The sequence below is a fragment of the Mizuhopecten yessoensis genome, unplaced genomic scaffold, assembly GCF_002113885.1.
Source record: "Mizuhopecten yessoensis strain PY_sf001 unplaced genomic scaffold, ASM211388v2 scaffold10323, whole genome shotgun sequence".
In the NCBI taxonomy this organism is placed as follows: domain Eukaryota; kingdom Metazoa; phylum Mollusca; class Bivalvia; order Pectinida; family Pectinidae; genus Mizuhopecten; species Mizuhopecten yessoensis.
This window is the reverse complement of record NW_018408489.1, coordinates 137,907-158,388: the sequence shown is the minus strand read 5'-3', so window position 1 is coordinate 158,388 and position 20,482 is coordinate 137,907. Positions and strand designations below refer to the sequence as shown.

General features: G+C 36.7%; 1 protein-coding gene across 1 annotated transcript in view; it reads right to left on the bottom strand.

Moving 5' to 3' along the window:
• Positions 1–5,831: 5,831 nt before the first annotated feature.
• LOC110460110 (disco-interacting protein 2 homolog C-like) overlaps positions 5,832–20,482 on the bottom strand; it is a 114,104-nt gene continuing 99,453 nt past the window's right edge. The window contains exons 30-41 of the mRNA XM_021512834.1: positions 20,325–20,366; positions 19,659–19,798; positions 18,010–18,171; positions 17,180–17,310; positions 16,641–16,732; positions 16,163–16,239; positions 15,319–15,489; positions 14,689–14,808; positions 13,191–13,265; positions 12,713–12,887; positions 12,389–12,512; positions 5,832–11,663 (exon numbers count right to left, since the gene is read on the bottom strand). Of these exons, the coding sequence (XP_021368509.1) occupies positions 11,411–11,663; positions 12,389–12,512; positions 12,713–12,887; positions 13,191–13,265; positions 14,689–14,808; positions 15,319–15,489; positions 16,163–16,239; positions 16,641–16,732; positions 17,180–17,310; positions 18,010–18,171; positions 19,659–19,798; positions 20,325–20,366 (1,562 nt within the window). The 3' untranslated portion in view covers positions 5,832–11,410. The remainder of the gene's footprint in view (positions 11,664–12,388; positions 12,513–12,712; positions 12,888–13,190; positions 13,266–14,688; positions 14,809–15,318; positions 15,490–16,162; positions 16,240–16,640; positions 16,733–17,179; positions 17,311–18,009; positions 18,172–19,658; positions 19,799–20,324; positions 20,367–20,482) is intronic.

Sequence of the window (20,482 nt, the reverse complement as noted above, 5' to 3'; positions counted from 1 at the left end):
AAAACGTCAACTTCCAGTTTTCGGTAGGGGTCAAAGTTCAAATGCACTACATCGGGTAACAAACTTCAAAAATCTTCTTTATAAGTTCCACGAGGTATAGAGTCTTGATATTTCATATTTAGGATGTTGAGATAGTTGGGTATCAGGTTTTAGCAGAAAACATTTTGAGTTGACCAGGTCAAGTTTTCATATGTGCTATTTCAAGATAATAACTTCAAAAAACTTCTTCTAAAGTTCTACAAGGTCTAGAGTCCAATCTTTTGATAAATAACATGGTTAGGTAACTTACTATCAAGACTTTCAAGGTCACAGAGGTCATATATGTAAAAATATTGAAACCACTTTTTTTTAAATAACCAATAATTCCAGGGTAACAATTTTTCGTAAGAAGCATGCTTGAATGAAGGGCTTTAAAGTGTGTGCAAATGAATGACCTTGACCTACTCTAAATATAATTTCAAAAGTGAAAGTCAAAAACCGTTTTCATTTTTGTGCGATTGTGAAGTGCTCTCAGCACTCTCAGTACTTTGATTTCAATCAAGACATCTAATACACAATGGTAATACTACATCGATTACTACGCACTCTCAATCTTAAAAGTATTGACAGTTTACATCTCTACTGCAGTGGGTAAACATCAGCCTTTCTTGTGCATGGCAAACCCAACCGATATAGACAAAAAGCTAGTTTCAATTCATTATCCTGACGTACATAGTGGACGGACTATATGACCTTTCTAGGTATATGACTTATGATGATGTTTACCTAATCTTTAGAACATTTCATCTGCTTAATAAAACATATTAGGTTCTTGACTGTACTACAAATTTTCACATTTAACAATGTCTATCACACAAGTGATATTATCTTATTAATATGCTGTTAGACATTATTATTATTAAGTTTATCATTTGTGAAATACAAGGGTTTATAGTGAATTTTTTAATTGTTAAAAACCATGCTACTTTTCCCAGTTGACTGGCCAGCCTTTACTGACAATGTGATTGTAGCCTTGCAAAATGTTTGAATCGCCATTGATGACCAATGAATTCAAATCAATTCAGCTAGCAATCTGCAAATTTAATGTATCTTGGTGAAAACCTGCTATTTTGTAAGTCGCAGTTCGAATACTTTGCATTCATCACAAATATGAAATGATTCAACCCTCTCCATGAAATATATAGCTGGTAGTCATTGAGAAAATAAGGAACATCTCATTTATCTTTGTTTATCTTTCAACAAAACAAGTTTGATAGCAGCTTTAAAAGCACTGTAATCAATTTTGCCTTTTTATTATTCAAATACTTGTATCAAAATTTGAATAAAAAGTGACCCTCAATTACCATCTATCTGTCTTGAAAAGTTTAAATTTCAAAATTATACATGGCAATCATTTTCTTTTGTATATCAAAGGAGTAAAATAATATCTTTTCCTGTTTTTAAATATAGTAAACACATGCAAAGATTAAATTGGTGACACAAAATAAAACTACAGATTTGAAGGAAAGATGCCAAAATAATCATAATGAATATATTTGTACATCAAAATGCAAACTAATTATGTAATGACTAGTGACAATGTTTCCAAACGTGTGATGATGGACTCCCAGGTGACGATGTTAAACACTGCTGTTACATTGAGGTCTTATGTGACAACATGATATAAAGGCTAACTATAATATCCAGTGTCAATAAACCCTCATTAGAAATCAGACAAATCATACATGTGTATTATTGGCTCATAGTGCTGAATGTTAGACATACAAGACAGTTACCCGGTTCTCATTACGACCCGAGTACCAACAGACATTAGGAAGTGTACAGTTGATATAGAGGAATTATGAGCACTGACCGAGTACTAGGTCTATCGGAGATAACCACTATCATATAGTCACATCTGTGTTAAGAAACCATCCTTGATCAGTTCAAAAAGTAGTCTCCTAATGCTGGTGGTCCCTTATCACTACAAAGAGGAACATTTTAAATGGCCTCTTAGCGAAGGTGGTCCCTTATTATAAGTTTAATTCACAATGAAATCACTGCAAAGAGGAACATTTTAAATGTCCTCTTAGCGAAGGTGGTCCCTTATTATAAGTTTAATTCACAATGTAATCACTGCAAAGAGGAACATTTTAAATGGTCTTTTAGCCTAGGTGCTCCCTTATTATAAGTTTAATTCACAATGTAATCACTGCAAAGAGGAACATTTTAAATGGTCTTTTAGCCTAGGTGCTCCCTTATTATAAGTTTAATTCACCATGAAATCACTGCACAGAGGAACATTTTAAATGGCCTCTTATCCTAGGTAGCTAGGTGGTCCCTTAATACAAGTTTATTTCACAATGAAATCACTACAAAGGGGAACATTTAAATGGCCTCTTAGGTGGTCATGGGTGGTCCCTTAATTGACATAGTCACATGAACAGGTTTGAATAAAGACCATTATTAGTCCACAAATATTAGTCCCCCCCCCCCCCCCCCCCCTTTTTAATATTTAAAAATATTGAAACCACTTTTTTTTCGTAAGAAGCATGCTTGAATGAAGGGCTTTAAAGTGTGTGCGAATGAATGACCTTGACTTACTATAAATATAATTTCAAAAGTGAAAGTCAAAAACCGTTTTCATTTTTGTGCGATTGTGAAGTGCTCGAAGTGCTCTCAGTACTCTCAGTACTTTGATTTCTATCAAGACATCTAATACACAATGGTAATACTACATCGATTACTACGCACTCTCAATCTTAAAAGTATAGACAGTTTACATCTCTACTGCAGTCGGTAAACATCAGCCTTTCTTGTGCATGGCAAACCCAACCGATATAGACAAAAAGCTAGTTTCAATTCATCATCCTGACGTACATAGTGGACGGACTATATGACCTTTACGAACTACATTCCTATACAACCAAGCCCATTGGCTGCCTATATTTATCCGTTCTTTCTCTGACGTCATTTCGCACTCCGGGAATCCCGCACTACTCAGTCAGCTACTGTGTAGACTTGCAAAAGTTATTATTAGAAGGCCAAATCAGTCCTTACAGTGAAAAGCCCGTCAAATTGTTAGCCAAACATTTCTAGTTGTAATTATATTCATGACGGCGTATATGGCAGCATGAACACAGTTGGCAACGAGGTTATTTTTTATGAAGCATGTGTTCGTTACCAACTACGTTCGTGCTACGGTAAGAAAGTCAATCCTCTAACAATCATTTCTGTTAAATGTTTTGATAAGTCCCGTAGAATAGGTCGTTACCCTACAAGTAATAGTCGTAATTTAAGTCTAAGTATAACAATGCATACATGATAATCTGTCATCACAAATTTGATATTCTTTTTCTCCCATAACATGTTAAGTGTGATGCTACCTGCTGATGCTATTTAACACCTATAAATTACCCGAAAAATACTAAGTGATGAAACCTACACCAGTTATGGAAGGAAAAATCGTGACCCTCAGACAAAGTTACCAGCAGTGAGGCCAATCTGCAAAAATGTTCTTATCAAAAGTAGTAAATAAATGAGATCCCATCGATAGGGCAAGTCAATGAGGCAAATTCTGGTAGTACATGTATATATGTATCCAAAGCTGCATGCTCAGCAAAGGCAAAAAGGGTCATGGGATGGGGTTCTAAACCATTTCCATTCTATGACCAATTGACTCCTTGATCCGAGACCCAGTGAGCGGGGGCGGAACCTGAGGTCAGTCCTGTTTGCATATCTCTATTCCGTGCAAAGCAAATGCACCAATGGTTATAGGATGGAATCTCAACCGTTTCCATTTTGTGGTCCAGAAACTACACACTGCTATCCCGATACAACGAACCAGAGCAGACACAAATAATAGTCAAATTTATCAAGTTAGGAAAGGGCTAGTCGAGGTGTTGAGAATGTTTACTTAGACATTAGACTTTATTTCAGTTTATTTATCGATCACTTTAATGACTGATAATTAGTATTCATATGTGTGAAATTCTGAGTGGAATGACTTCGCTGAAGGTATTTGATGAGTCATTTAACTTTTTACACCGTTTCATTTTCGGTAATATTTACACTTGTATCATCATAAAACGTCTTCTGTGCTTTCATTGGTGACATCTACTGAAGACTTGTTGAAAGATTTCATAAAATTCGTAGAAATGCCAAGATATTTTTAGGATAGGGGTTGCCATTTTTGGGCTTAAAAAACAGGGGGTCGAGCACAAATGAATGCGGAGTTGTTCCGATTGCCCCCCTCCCGAGGGGTCAGTCTCTACATTTGTACTATTTTGAATCCCCATCTTTTGAGAATGCTTACAACCAAATATGGTTGATGTCAATCTCTTAGTTCCTTCGGAGTAGGCTTTGAAGGAATATGAAAAAATTGCCCCTTCGTGGCCCAGCCCCTAAGTCCGAGAAAGGGGGTTAGTTGCTGTATTGCTTTAAATGAGATTTCTCCTCTGTAGTACATAACATACAATATATCGCAATTCTGACTGAAGGTCGATTTTAACACTAGGCAAACATGGACTTTAAGGACAAAGGGTGAATATTTCACTGGGCTTAATTAACGTTTCCCATATATAATATACATGACGCTACTCCAGAAAGACCATGACGTACTTGTAACGGTAAACTTTACGTAACGACTGTACACGGAAAACTTTCGCCAATAAAATGTTCGCCCCTCACAGATAAAACCCCTATTAGCCCCTTCTCAAGTAATTACCTTATATAGTCTATAGTACTATTATTAGCTGTCATGATAAATATACCCTTGTTTCAGAGGGTTAACAGATGAAAATATTGTTGCAAAAAATCTCGGATGCATAGTATACTGGACCGTTATCTTTAAACGGTTGAACCGGTTTGACCAGTTGTTCGTTAATCAAATAAGGTCAAACCTGGTAATCTGATACTGCTTTCAGGCGAGCCTTCACAAAGCTTTGCAGGGCCTGCATAAACATTTGCAGGTCCGCCAGGATTTATACCATAAAAATGTTACATTTAAAGACGGTCAAACGGGTTGTTCTGCCATGGATATAAACAAACAGGCCCTAAGTATTCTTTCCATTCTCCATTGCATTATTGCAGTGTCTGCCCCTTTATTAAATTTTATTAACTAACTATGTAGATATTGCTGTAATATGTAATAAACGGCCCGTGCAGTATAATCAACAATCTCAGCCAATATCGGAACTGTTACACAAAGTCGGCCAATATTGAGAAAAGTCGGCCTTTATGGAAAATATTGGTCGACTTTTGACAAACTCGCCAAATACGAGAAAACGCTTGTAATCGAACGCGCCCGGTAAACCGTTCGGAACTCACCGGAAGGTAAGTTCTTATCCTACGGCAAAACCCGATATGTTCCTGGCGCAGACGACAACATCTCTTGACAGGCAAGCAAAAACAGGGGCTTAGATGCTTGATGTTCTGGTCCACGACATCCAGAGGTATGAGATGTTGTCAGAACAGTCATTTTGTGCACCAATCTGAATTGTCGCAATAAGAACAACGATGAAAATGTGACAAATGTTCAATTTAAATTTCAAAGTTATTTTCCGATTAAACATGTTAGAATAACCTGTTTCATTGTTTTTATATCCACATAGTTAATTAATAAAAGGGTCAATAATTAGCTAATTCCATATTGGCCCAGTAATTAGGCCTCGGTCAGTCATATTGGCCTGCGGCCTCAGGCCAATATGACGGACCTCGACCTAATAACTGGGCCAATACGGAATAAGCTAATTATTAACCCTATAGTTATAAGTTGACAAGCTGAAAGTTAATAAAGAAGTTGAAAGAATAAGTTCTGTAAAGACAAGTAAAAAAAACTCTGTACACTGTAGTAAGAGTTTAAGAGCTTTATTTCAGCTATATGACATCACGTCTTCATGAAGGATATTTCCTTCTCACAAAATGCATGTACAAAAAAAAAATATGCTAAAAATTGTACAAAAACTTTGCCTAGCAATACCGAGAAAAGATAAATTAATAGTACATACATGTATGACACACCTTACTATAATGAAAGAATGTTACAATATTGAACAAAATCACGATACATCAAGAACTCTGACAGATGAAACATTCAACAAGCACTCGCTCATCAGACCTTATACAGTTTTAGAAAGTAGTTCACACAGACACGGTATGAAAAATAACAAAGAATAATGAACCTGAATATCGACAAGGTTTCTTGTAAGTACGGTTCACAAAATCCTACTTAAGCAGCGGAGAACCTAGAAATGTCCTACAGATAATAGTTCTGTTTATTGTTGTTTACAAATCCAGTATTTTTTCTCTGTTTTCTATATTTGTATATATGATGATTCTATTTACATATCATACAGATATATATATATATTGAAGCAGTGCTAAGTTGTGGTGATTATATTTAATAAATACTGTTAAACGAATAATTTTGTATAGGTATCAATTGAATCTCAGTGCTGAGACATTATGAAACATTGATGATATCTATGACAATAGAAATTGTATTGAAATGAGCAAGGTTACCTAATTCTTAGAAAATTGGTTTGGCAAGAAATATGTTAAACTATAAAAAAAAACGTGGAATAGTTGTAACGGAATACTTTCAATCAAAATTATTTTCATAATAAATATGAGTTTTCAGGACTTAATTCATGTTTTACTGTCTTCCATTTTGATATCTTTTCCCTGTTGCTAACCTTTCCATATTGCATAATTTCCTACACTGAAACACTATTTCACTGTAATTCTGTTCAATTTCTCAAACTTCTTTGCAACAAAATAGCTTATTATAAACTTGGCCAATAGTAAGCTTCTGTCAGATGTAGCACAAATCTTAATTAACACACAGGTAACCTCCAAATAGATAAAGCATTTATTTGGTGTTGTGTACAAAAAAGTAGCACTGCATAAGATCGTAAGTGTTGATCAAAACAGGCGACCTGCACCCGTACCACAAAACTTTGCAATTGGTTTTTTTCAAATGTTTCCCCATTTCATTTTTCTGTAATACATTCACAGTTTCCAGTCCAGAGATAAGTCTTTCCTATAAGGTATACACATTTTATATTTGAGAAAAAATGTAGCTCTCATAGGTCCTGATAGGCATAATCTTGACATTTAGAACCACACTTTTCTGCTTGTTTTGTGAGATTTGACTTATACGATTTATGCCAAGAAAGGGTAAGCTGATAGAATTCATATATTACTTTTTTTAAACAATTCAATACTAACTTATACTCACTGTACCAAATGTACACCAGTAAATGCAACATTGATTAAAATCAATATTTAACAACATCATAATTAATAAATCAAATTACAATTTCGCATCCTATTTTGTTTTTAAATAATTCAGGTTAAGACAAAATTGATCTTAAATAACCAGTAAAAATTATACATTTAGTGTTTAGAAGATTAAAAAAAGAAATACAGCTAACAAGAGTAAAACACCTGTTCGAAACAAGATATTTATTAACTACACGAAAAATATGAAAATATAAGTTTTCAATAGTGTGTTGACCATATTTGCTGTAAACAGCATCCCTATCAAATAAACACCCTGCCTTTATGATTCCAGTTAAAATGGCATGTTGTCTACTGCTACTTTCCATTCTGAACCTTCTCTGCCACAAACTGTTCTCTCTAAAAGTCCACTACCTGTCATTAAATATTAAATCCAGTTTCTTAGCCATTAATGATAATATAAATACTCCATCAAATGTTCTAGAGGGCTGGAAGAGAGTTGTATGGTTAATTCTATGGCTAATTAGTACAAGAAATGTGTTTTTAAGAAACCCAATTGAGGCCTCATTTCTAAGCTCCTGGGGCATCCCATACACATGATAGGGTAATATCAGGACAGAGCAATTTTTCTTGTGTCATGAAATCAATATACAGTGTATATTATATATTAATCAGCACAAAAAATAGAACAATTAAAAATTCTTCAATAATTTAACATTTTAACAAAAAAATATCTTTAAACTAATGAAACGTATGTGTTCATAATGAAAAAGTAAAAAGTTTGAAAATTAATATTCACTTTATCAGCCGAAGCCTAGAATTTTTTCTTCTATTTGAAAATAGTACTGATAGATAAATTTAAATTGCCTAAATTGTCTTTTCGATTTTGCAATACAGTTGCAATTTTATAAACTCTGATTATAATAGCAAAGACTTATGACACCTATGCCTGCATCAGTTGCAAGGTAACACAAACTTCGGTGAAGTTATTCCTAAAGACACTAACAAAAGAGCCAATATGTTGGCCACACTGCTGGGCTATGTCAGCTACAAATAAATATTGTGTCAGGTTGATTTTAGCACTATATTATAATCAAGAAACGACCATCAAAAAGGCCTGTTATGAAGCACTAACAGCTCACGATATCGAGAGTATCAAAACTTTATATCAAACGTGAAGGGGGGAAAAAATCATGTAAAATCTTATGCAAAAATGCTATAGAAATAATTGCACAGTAAGTAAATCCCTTGAGGCAAGCAATTTTTCTACCACAAGGCGGAAACAACTGTAGGTAAGGTAACTCTATCATACTCTCACACAGAGGGGAGGCAATTGCAAGGGAGCTAACTCTCGACAAGTGTTAACAATAAATGGGATAATTTATTGAAGAAGTCTATTTTTGTTTTCCTGAATTTGATAATAGTTTTCTTGATAAACATTTCTAGATATTCTAAATTAAATCCAGAATACATTACATGGACATTGTCCAATAACTTCAACTTGCATTTGCGTTCCAATGAATTACATTCCTCAAAAAAAAGGTGGAATATATAAAGAGTACACGAATAACAAAACAAGAAACAATTGACACACAGGGTATGTAAAAATATAAGAAAATTAGATTACACCACTGTAGCAAGCACATGAACACATAGTTGCACCATAATACATCTGTACATCCATGACGAGTATGTCCAATTAGTAGAACTTATCTGCTATATTAGTCATACTGTCAAGAAGAAGAAAAAAAACTCTCAGTGGTATCGCGATTATAATCACTCTAGAATAGCATTTATTTTTTCCCAGTGGTAACAAATGATTTGTTTTCGTTAATGAAGTAAATATTGCACATCTCGTAATGGGAAAGTATCTACCTTTATCACACTAAAGCTTACTGACTACATAGGGTTTAATACATATATACACCATATACACTCCTAGCATAATAACATATCAACAGGGCGATAATTATACAACATGACATATGATCATTTCAATATAAGCAACAGTCGGAAAGTTTGATAAATTTTATATCCATTCAGGTCAGACTTCCAAAAATAATATAATAAAAAAAACCTTTATATTCCAGACTTTCAATCAAGAAACAAAACATGAATTTTTTACTTCCTTCTACAATGGCATTGCTTACAAAATCTCAATGTATTGAATGAATAATGATAAAAGTAGATCAGCTCCGTAAATAATGTTTTAATAAATAGAAGTGACCTTAATTTTTTTTTATCTGTAAGAGTAGCTGTTGTCAAGTGATTTTTTTTTTTAGAAGATATTTTCTTCCTCCAAACAGAAGAGGAGGAAAGTTTTAAAATGATTTTTTAACTTACAAGACACCCTGTATAACTACTGGTAATTTTCACCTTAGAAAACTTGGAAAATGTTGTACTACAATCCTTTCCGCTATTATTTGCATATCAATATGCCTGAATCATCTAAAGATGAAATTGACCTGCTTGCAAGCAATGGAAAAGAGTTTAAGGATTTCTTAATATTTCAATGTACTTTCACATTAGAATTAGTTAGTATATGACTATGTCATTTTAAAGGAAACATGCATATAGTCAAGAAAATGAGATGAGCAGGTTTAAAAAATATAGCCAATGCAAACACTGTATGATAAAAAAGTTGCCGAAATGTCAAAACATTGCATCTCCTGGTTCTTGCTGAAATAGGCTTTTTGAATAAAAGCTTAAAGTTAGCAACATCACAAAACAGTTTCTTAAATGTTTACTATGTCAATGGAATATCTACTTTCCAATTCAATGTTCATTATTATTGTCTTTAATGTAATAAAAATGAAATCCACAACTAGATTTTCTTTCCATTCAAAAGATCAAAAAACATTTCCGGAAAAACCTGAAGTAGTTATCTGTGCTAAAAACACTGTTCGATAATGTGTTGCTTATAAAACGCATGTCTTCAATAGAATTTTGAATTGTATCGTTTCAGCATGGCTATCATCATCAAAGACAGATGATACTATCAGGATGTCCTATCTTCTCAACAAAACACACCCTGCTTACATCAGGCCATCTAGCTTACACTGCATGTGAAGCTGACGAAAACTGAAACATAGTTCTCACATTTTTAACATGGCAAACACACACACACACAGCTGTGAGACAGTTCAAAACTTTTCAACATCGACATTGTCCACACATACACAAAGAGTATGGCAGCTTTTCGGGACCAATACAGTTTGGTCACGTTGATCCTCCCATCAGTGAATAGTTCTCACCGACAAATCATGTCATAACAAGAAGGTCATCTCGTCCATAAATATCATTCCTCGCCGCCACACTTTAGTCATAGTCACCAGGTCCACATTTTTCCACCGATAATTTATTCCTCACCCCCATACCAAGGTACTTTGCCGTAGGAAAAGATCTTCCCATCCGTAAATCAGACATTGCAGACAGACCTAGCTGTAAAATCAGGATCTGAATCTTCGCCTTCAACTCTGATAGATAAGTTCACTGTCGCAGCATCGAACCCACGTAACAAATTATGACATATTGAGGAAAAAGTTCTATGGCCAAATTTGCATAAGCAAGGCTCTCAAAGAAAGGTCCACATATATCCTTGTAAAATGTCAGATGATGACCTTCCAAGTGACTTTCCATGTCAACAATTGGTATGGTGTTTTTCATCAATTCTTCAATGGCCAAACCTCCTTGTGAAGCATCTAACGTGAGCTTGTCGGCAGCATACACATTCAACCTTTCAGTTCGCATTATAAGACCTAGAGCCTGTTCGCGAAATTTATAATCTGATCATATGGTCAACAAGAAAACAAAATTGTGAACCATCAAATTGATCATAAAACTACCACAGAAAACCTGTAGAAATTTGAATGTTCATGCCCAGGATAGTCAAATCTTCTCCAAACAGTTGTTTCAATTTCAACTGTTCATGGTTCTCAATGCTTCAAATCATTCAGGTTAGTTCAGTTCTAACTGCCGAGTAACGTGCAGGGTTCACATATAGTTGCTCAAAATCTCAACTGACAAAGACGCTCAAGGTTTGACGCAGAGATGGCTCAGAGTTAACTGCCCAATATTACCAAGGTTTCATATACTTATAGAGCTGGTTAAATTCAGGTTAAGTTTAGTGTTTTTCTTCAAACTGGAAGACATCTTACAGATGTGTAGAGCTCTCCTTTTGTTGACTATACTACATGTTGTAGGCCACGTATATGGGGTCGAGTTGATCAGCCAGAAAGCCGTCCCGCAGGTGCATGCGTTGTTTCTCGCCGCGCGAGTTGATAGGAATGATACCAGGGTCTACCACCACCACGACCCCCACGATGAGGTAGTGATCCTCCAGAACCACGTTCGTCACCAAGGGAACAAGATCTAGAGCCTCATTCTCATTTCCTTCCAATTCTACGACAACTACCAGCAGGTTTGTCCAGGTGAATACAGCACTGTATAAAGCAAAAACATCACAGTTATTTAGCAAGAAGACAGGATTCCTGTAACTTGTACAATTTATAAGACACAAAAATATAAATTTTGCAGTTTGTAAATGATTAAATCAACGAAGATCTGAGAGAGTTTTACTGATTACTAATCAATTGAGATAGAAGGGAAATCAAGGATAAAACAATAAATAGAAACAGGTGAAAAATTTAAGGAAACAAATCAAACCTAGATGGGCGGGAATTTTACGATAGCAAATAAATGAACCGGGTTATAAAGTTACTTTACTGTTTACCAAGTCGATACAGTATTACAAACAACATAAAGATGATATATTTCAGATGGATTTTCTTTTTAAGATCTTTACAACTGTATGACTCTTATTATAACACACTTATTAAACATGTTTAGCGTCAATAGGCAGTCATAATATTTCTCGTGTTGAAAGCACTAAAATACAACCACTTTATATATAAACTCTCTGCGTTTCTGTATGTAATTGAGAGATACACATAGCATAGCACTTAATCAGAGTGTGTTGCTTGAAAATTATCGCTGATGCACCTGATGTGCTTATATAAAAACTTTTACAGTGTAGCTTTAAATCAATGCTGTAACCCAGCCCCAGCACCTGTTCAGGATAAGTTATATCTGTATGACAAAAAGACTACACATTACCGGGAAGTTGGTGTTATTTAAACCCTATTCGTGGGGAGGTCGACCTACTCACCATTCACAGATCTTTCTATGGGAGCGAGACACAGTGTTCTCAATGTCGATGGGGTGGTACCTCATTCCTCGTAACATCACTGTTTCGTCCAGCGCTCCCACCACAAATATAGCATCGTGGCGCTCTGTAACAAAAACGTCTGTTACTCCAACCGTAAACTCTATAGACTTAATACTGTATGAAAGTGACAGGATATTTTTTCCATTTTGTTTGAAATTCAAGAAAACTGTCAAGATTATTTTTCCATTTTACTGAGGCTTCATCATAAAGATTCCATAATAGGAATTTAGATAACTAATGATGCTGATTAAACAAAGGGCAAACCTCCGTCGCTCTGGGTGAGCTCTGTGCGCCGTACAAAGCCAAGGAACCCGGTTCTGGCATAGGATAGTCGCGCGTCACCGGTGGCCAGGTGCGAGTCAAAGTGGTCAGCATGGAGTGACTCGTCGCCGTAAATCGTGAAGTAACCTGTGGCATTGTGGGGGCTGTGTACCCAGATCTGAGGAGACAGAAGTACAGGTTAATGATCAGTTACCCATAGTTTGAACACTTTGTGTTCATGACTACAAAGTATCAATAGAACTAAACACATATTATACAAGCGTTTTAATCGTTTTAATGCTGTCTAAAATTTTAATTTGCCAAAATTTACCCTACCCTAACCCTTATAAAATCATTACAGAGGCAAGAGCACTGAATCTTTGCATGATATGTCAGTCACAGCACTCAGCTTTTTAGTTTACTGCCTTTCTGATTAGCCTTCCCCACTTTATCTGGTTTGATTAAGATTCACTGTACTGACCTCTCCTAGATGCGAGTCTGCACACTGTCCTTTGGTGTCCGGATTAGCTATCACCACTTTGACACCAGGCAGGAGCTGGAAACATTAAACATACTGGTAATTTTAAGCTGTAAGTCATAAACATTACATCATTCAACAAGCGAAAAAATATGGAATCCTGTTCAAAACTAGAAAACATCTGTAAGACATGAACGCCCCGCCACCTTGGCCCTGTGAATGACCTATAAATAGCATCAATGACCTTGGTGTTCACCTTGAGTCCCTGAAATACGAACTCATCCAAGGTATTCTCATACTTGACCATTGTATAAGAACGAAGTCCACAGAGTGATGAAAATGAATTGTGACTAGCTGGGAGAGACATGCATAGCAATATATGAAATGGTTTGGGGTGTGAGAATATATCAAACCTTAATTACTGATACTGTATCACCTCTAGTGTAACACTGTTTATATACTTCAGACAAAGTGGAAAAAACAAACTCAGATCAGCTCTGTATTCATTCCACTATCTCTCATTCTTAAACTCAGATTCCATGCTCAAGCTTATTTTTTCTTCCAAGCTAGATGGTACATTAAGCATTTGAAAATGAGTATCTCTATCATTCTCATGGTAAGAATTAACCCTTTCACCACTATAGACCATAATAGACACATCCAGCTCAATGCATGGTAGAGTCTACTCAAGTTACATAGTGGTGAAAGGGTTAATGTTTAATTCATGTTACAAGACCTCTGCACATTATATTAAAGATAGTTGGTGTGAGCACAAAAACAGTCCATGAAATTGTCAAGATAAACTCATCTACCATTAAGTCTGCCCTCCTGTTGGTGATTTAACACATTGCAGTTTTTTTTTTATTTTTACTCTTTTTTGAATGGTTAAAGCCCTAGACAAATACTTCTCTTTTTACAACATAAATCCACACATAAACTCAATGATACATAATCAAGACAGATTTCAGTTCAAACTAATCGGCCAAAAAGCTTCCTGCTACATTGTAGTAAAGTATTATTAGTTCAGACTAACGTCCAAAACAGAAATACAGTCCAACTTACTTTCATAAATCGAACTTCGAAGATTCAAATTTCTCGATGTGTCAATCTCTAGGCAAAGTCCAGATTTTTTCCCTTATATAATACTTCTGACAGTCAAGGTTTGATCGTTACCAGGTAGGTAAACGTTGAAAATTACAACTATTGATTCGAGTAAAACAACTACATGTACCTGTACGAGAACATTGAGATGTCCCTGGATATTTTAACATCTAAACGTGCATAAATACACAAAATATATTTTTCTAATTATACATTAAATCCAATATTTCTATATTTTAAATTGAATATCTTGCCTTGTGTTTGTCACTTGACAATTACAGTCGGTCTTATGCAGTATATACGTAAGTGGAAGTCTCGATGTTTTGATTTTTTTCCGATGGTCCTGTAAAGTTCGAAACATAGAAGTTTGACTGTAGTTATTGGAATATTATCCACATACCTTGCCAGATTCCATGACACAGAGGCTGTGGGGACTCCCCTTCTCTACCAGGGTAACCCGGTCATTACGCAGGGCACGCAAGTCCACATACACGGTTGTGGGGTCCGGACACGAGGCACCCTATAACATGTATTAGGGCTTGTAACATCCTCAAGTAAAGTACTGGCCAATATGTTTAACATGCTGAACAGTTAAATGCCGAGACCAATTTCCGAAAACTCACATTTATATTTTCGTCTCAATTCATGCATGTCAAACACAGTCGAAAATGTGTGGAATCAAGCATGAACCATTCAATACAGAATTATAAGTGATGATTATATTACATTTAAATAAAATATCCATTACATACGTACAGTAAAATACATTACAGTTTCAGGTTCAAATTGGTATTATCCTTGTTTAGAGTTCACTGTTCATTGGACAGCGAGACGAATTGTAAATTTGTGTATTGAGACTTATCCAATACCGCGGTGTTACTCTGTGTTACTTTGTGTTATTATGTGTTACTTTGTGATACTCTGTGTTACTTTGTGTTAATCTGTGCTACTCTGTGTTACTTTGTGCTACTCTGTGTAATTTGCGATACTCTGTGTTACTTTGTGTTACTTTGTGTTACTCTGTGCCTACCTGTAAACACATGCCGAGGTTGACCCGACAGCCGAAGCTGGTGCTAACTGCCCGCGGCGAGAGACCGAGATTGGCAAACAGTTTCGTGAAAGACGTGGTCAAATGGATCCTCGGACGTTCTTCTGCTATCACACAGCACGTCCGCACACAGCTAAGGTTTACCCCCCGGGCCTGGAACAACACAATAAAGACCAACATCAACACAGTATTCTACAAGGGTTTAATTAAGAGCAAACAATGGGCTACCTTCATCTGGCAACAACTGGCCTAACCAGTAGCGTATCAATTTTTTGTCTTTTAATCTAGGTGAGTGAAATAAGTAACACAAAAGAGACTTAAAATTTGCTATGTTGTCACTGTTGATGGTCGATGATAAAGCTTCTTGTTTAGCACAATACCTGGCTAAGGAAAATCTGAAGGATATAGCTGACTAACAGCACATGCCTTCTGATACACTGTATCAAGATATCAATAGAAAGTTTACTTGCTAAAGTTACTTAATAGTAAAATGTTCACAGAAAATTAATAGCTATAAACCTTAATTAGCTTTAATAGGTGAAATTTAACATATCTTTGAAAAGCAAAGAGAATTTGAGGGTGACAACAGCATTTCGTACTTTGAGACAACAAGACTTTGTATCGGGGACAACATTTTGTACCTCAAGACAACATTTCATAGCTTGAGATGAAAAAAAATCATACACTAGACAACAACATTTTGCACAATGAGACAACAATATTTCTTACTTGAGGCAACGTTTAATACCTCAGACAACGTTTCATACCTTGAGACAATATTTTATATCTCGAGGCAACATTTTATACATAGAGACAACATTCGTACCTTGAGAGTGGTTGTGGATGTCCCTAATCCTCTCGTACATAGTTCCATTACTCCATAGGAGCAAAACGTATCTCGAACTGAAACACAAACCATTACGTATCTAATGTAGACATGGTTCAAATAGCAATGAAGGAATAATCATGCTGGTCTACAGGCTCAGCCAAACACAAACCATTACGTATCTAATGTAGACATGGTTCAAATAGCAATGAAGGAATTATGCTGGTCTACAGGCTCAGCCATCAAGTCTGATTAAAACAAATGTGGGCACAAAATCTGAACATTTCACATTTTAAAATAATTCTAATGGCCATGACATCTTCATTTCTATTTCTGTAGGAATATTACGGATTTCAAGAGAGCAAGATGAGAACTACAAGAACCAATTTTCAATCCTTTAAAGTATGTATTTATCAATGTTACATCATATGTACGTGGAACATGACACATGTATGGACAGCTAGGGGAGACAACTCACCTTTGTAGTTACTGACTGCAGTGTGCCAGACAGCAGGATTCGTCTCCACCTCAGATGGAGCAATCAGTATGGAATGATGACCAGAATAAATACTGCAACACAAACAAGACAGAGATATTAGTGTACAAAGGCTCATTAAAATATGTACAGCTGCTTAGAAGTTTATTTTGGCAACCAATCAGAGAGACAGGTGTTGGAAAAAAGATATGTCCTCAAAATTTCATTGGAATGGAACAAATAATATTGGAAATACAATTTACTAAAAACTTCCCCTTACACACCAAAACCTTGGTAACAAAGGATTTACATAATATGTAGTTTTTATATGGGAGAGACAAATAAGAAAATGAGAGTGCGCAGAGGAAAAGTGGAGAGAGAAGACTTAGGAAAGGAAAGATAAATGAGGGATGAGGGGAGGGAGTGAAGTGAAGATCAAAGAGAGAAGAGAGGGAGAAACAAGAGTGAAAGACTGAAGATGAGGAGAGATACAGAAGAAGAGGAACAACAGAGGGAAGAGACCGTGGAGAGGGAAGACCTACCTTGTTAGACACCAAAGCCCGAAGCCCAGGCCACAGTAGGGGTCGAGACACAGGGCCACGTCACGCGAGGGATAAAACTCACACTGGAGTTTGATGGACCGACATAGAGCGGTCGCAGCTGCATGAGACATCTGAAACACATGTAACATATATTTCATTTCCATATCAATATCTATACTTTGAATTATATTATAGATAATATTTGGGGGACCTCAATTGAGTAATATTTTACCTTGCACTTTTTAACGCGACATATGGAGAGCCCGTTTTTATCAAGTTAGTTGTCCTATATACCAGTAAGTGTTTTTAGGCCCCTTTTTTTATAAAGAGTTGTCCCAGTAATTATAATCAAGTCATCAAACAATCAAAACACTTAACGTGAAAGCGTAATTAGCTTTAGTAAAACTGCCATTGTAACATTGTGATCTCATCATTTATTGCACTCAACTACTAAAGAGGTATCAATATATTTTAGTTAGAAGTTCTGAAAATCTTTGCCTGTTGAGAGGCGTGCATGAAAGCGTGATGTTTTCCCCACAAGTCTGAGCAGTATTTATCATATATATGGTGTAAGCTGTGTTACCCAACCCCTAAATATTTCAATATCCTTTCAATCAAACAACTATAATGCCATTTTTAAAAACCACTTCCCAATAAAACCTGTGTTCAACGAATGCCTGTCCAACCTTCTTAGATCCCACAGTTAGACAGAACATTTCTGATCTACATGCTTGTTAAACGAAATATTGTTTAATCTAAACCGAGAGTAAACATTATTTGCAAAAAATGTTTCTAGATCTGGCAAATTGTGTTTATCGAGGCAGACTGACCTTGACCCCAGCCAACATGCCGGTAGTGGAGACACTGAAGTCGAGGTAACAAATCATTTCCGGGGTGGGGGCACGGTAGATAGCGGACAGCTTTTTCTTGGGTAGGTCATCGGTGTCCAGTATTGTCGGCCAAGCCTTTGTTTCCACAATCCCTATGGACTCCTGTAAGCAGACCACAAACACGGGTCACAAACTCCACAAAAGGGCTATTTAAGTTAAATGCTAGCACTGCGTCAGTTCAGTTGCCAGAGGCTCGCAAACATGAAAATCCAAAACTTGTATCATAAATCTAATATGAAGGGAAACTTATGACAGATCCTCTATATTCCACATACCGTTAATTCCGTCAGGAGTCTTACCCCGAGTCTCAGCAGCTTTAGTACAGTACTACTGGTAAGGATGGCCGACGCTATGCTGACGTCTACGATCATTATAACAGTCTTACCTTGAGTCTCAGCAGCTTTAGTACAGTACTACTGGTAAGGATGGCCGACGCTATGCTGACGTCTACGATCATTATAACAGTCTTACCTTGAGTCTCAGCAGCTTTAGTACAGTACTACTGGTAAGGATGGCCGACGCTATGCTGACGTCTACGATCATTATAACAGTCTTACCTTGAGTCTCAGCAGCTTTAGTACAGTACTACTGGTAAGGATGGCCGACGCTATGCTGACGTCTACGATCATTATAACAGTCTTACCTTGAGTCTCAGCAGCTTTAGTACAGTACTACTGGTAAGGATGGCCGACGCTATGCTGACGTCTACGATCATTATAACAGTCTTACCTTGAGTCTCAGCAGCTTTAGTACAGTACTACTGGTAAGGATGGCCGACGCTATGCTGACGTCTACGATCATTATAACAGTCTTACCTTGAGTCTCAGCAGCTTTAGTACAGTACTACTGGTAAGGATGGCCGACGCTATGCTGACGTCTACGATCATTATAACAGTCTTACCTTGAGTCTCAGCAGCTTTAGTACAGTACTACTGGTAAGGATGGCCGACGCTATGCTGACGTCTACGATCATTATAACAGTCTTACCTTGAGTCTCAGCAGCTTTAGTACAGTACTACTGGTAAGGATGGCCGACGCTATGCTGACGTCTACGATCATTATAACAGTCTTACCTTGAGTCTCAGCAGCTTTAGTACAGTACTACTGGTAAGGATGGCCGACGCTATGCTGACGTCTACGATCATTATAACAGTCTTACCTTGAGTCTCAGCAGCTTTAGTACAGTACTACTGGTAAGGATGGCCGACGCTATGCTGACGTCTACGATCATTATAACAGTCTTACCTTGAGTCTCAGCAGCTTTAGTACAGTACTACTGGTAAGGATGGCCGACGCTATGCTGACGTCTACGATCATTATAACAGTCTTACCTTGAGTCTCAGCAGCTTTAGTACAGTACTACTGGTAAGGATGGCCGACGCTATGCTGACGTCTACGATCATTATAACAGTCTTACCTTGAGTCTCAGCAGCTTTAGTACAGTACTACTGGTAAGGATGGCCGACGCTATGCTGACGTCTACGATCATTATAACAGTCTTACCTTGAGTCTCAGCAGCTTTAGTACAGTACTACTGGTAAGGATGGCCGACGCTATGCTGACGTCTACGATCATTATAACAGTCTTACCTTGAGTCTCAGCAGCTTTAGTACAGTACTACTGGTAAGGATGGCCGACGCTTTACTGACGTCTACAATCATCTTAACAGTCGGAAGGGTTGTGGAAATGTTTTGTGGGTGGGGCGGCCGGATGGTGACGGGAACACAGCCTGAAAACATAGAAGAAAATACATAAGCATCCTGACCTTACAAAATATAAGATTTAGATACTCTTTGACACATATAGAAGACTAACTCTTTCACCCCTTGAAATTTGTAATGAACTATTCCAACCTTTGAATGGGAAGAGTTAAAATGTGTCTTAAGGGGTGAATGAGTTAATCTATGAGCTATGCGCATACATTTCACCAATAACAACATTTTTAGGTATTTTTTTCCGCTTCTCTATTTTCTTTGGTGTCGATGCTCCTTCGATTATTTAAAATTAATTTACTTCTCATGGATGGAGCTCTGTTTGAATACCCTTGTGATATCCACCTCGGATTCCCGAGTACCGGACAGACCACAGACTATTGTCCGTAGGATGTTGGATCTCCGTGCCGGATAATTGTGTTGGTTTACCAACATTTTTATTCCACTTTTCCTTCTCTATTAGTTAACATAGAATTATCAACTATTTGTGTATGAATCTTTTAAAAGAAATTAAAAATGTTTCGTAGATAAAAATTAACTTACCAACATACAGACAGCCGTAAAACGCTGCCACCAGCTCTATGCCTGAAAAATATCAACAGCACAAGTGTATTACCACTACTGGTATCATCAACTGTCAATTCAACTGGCAGATCTACAACCACTGTACATGAGACCTAAACTAACCCCGCCCCCCTCCC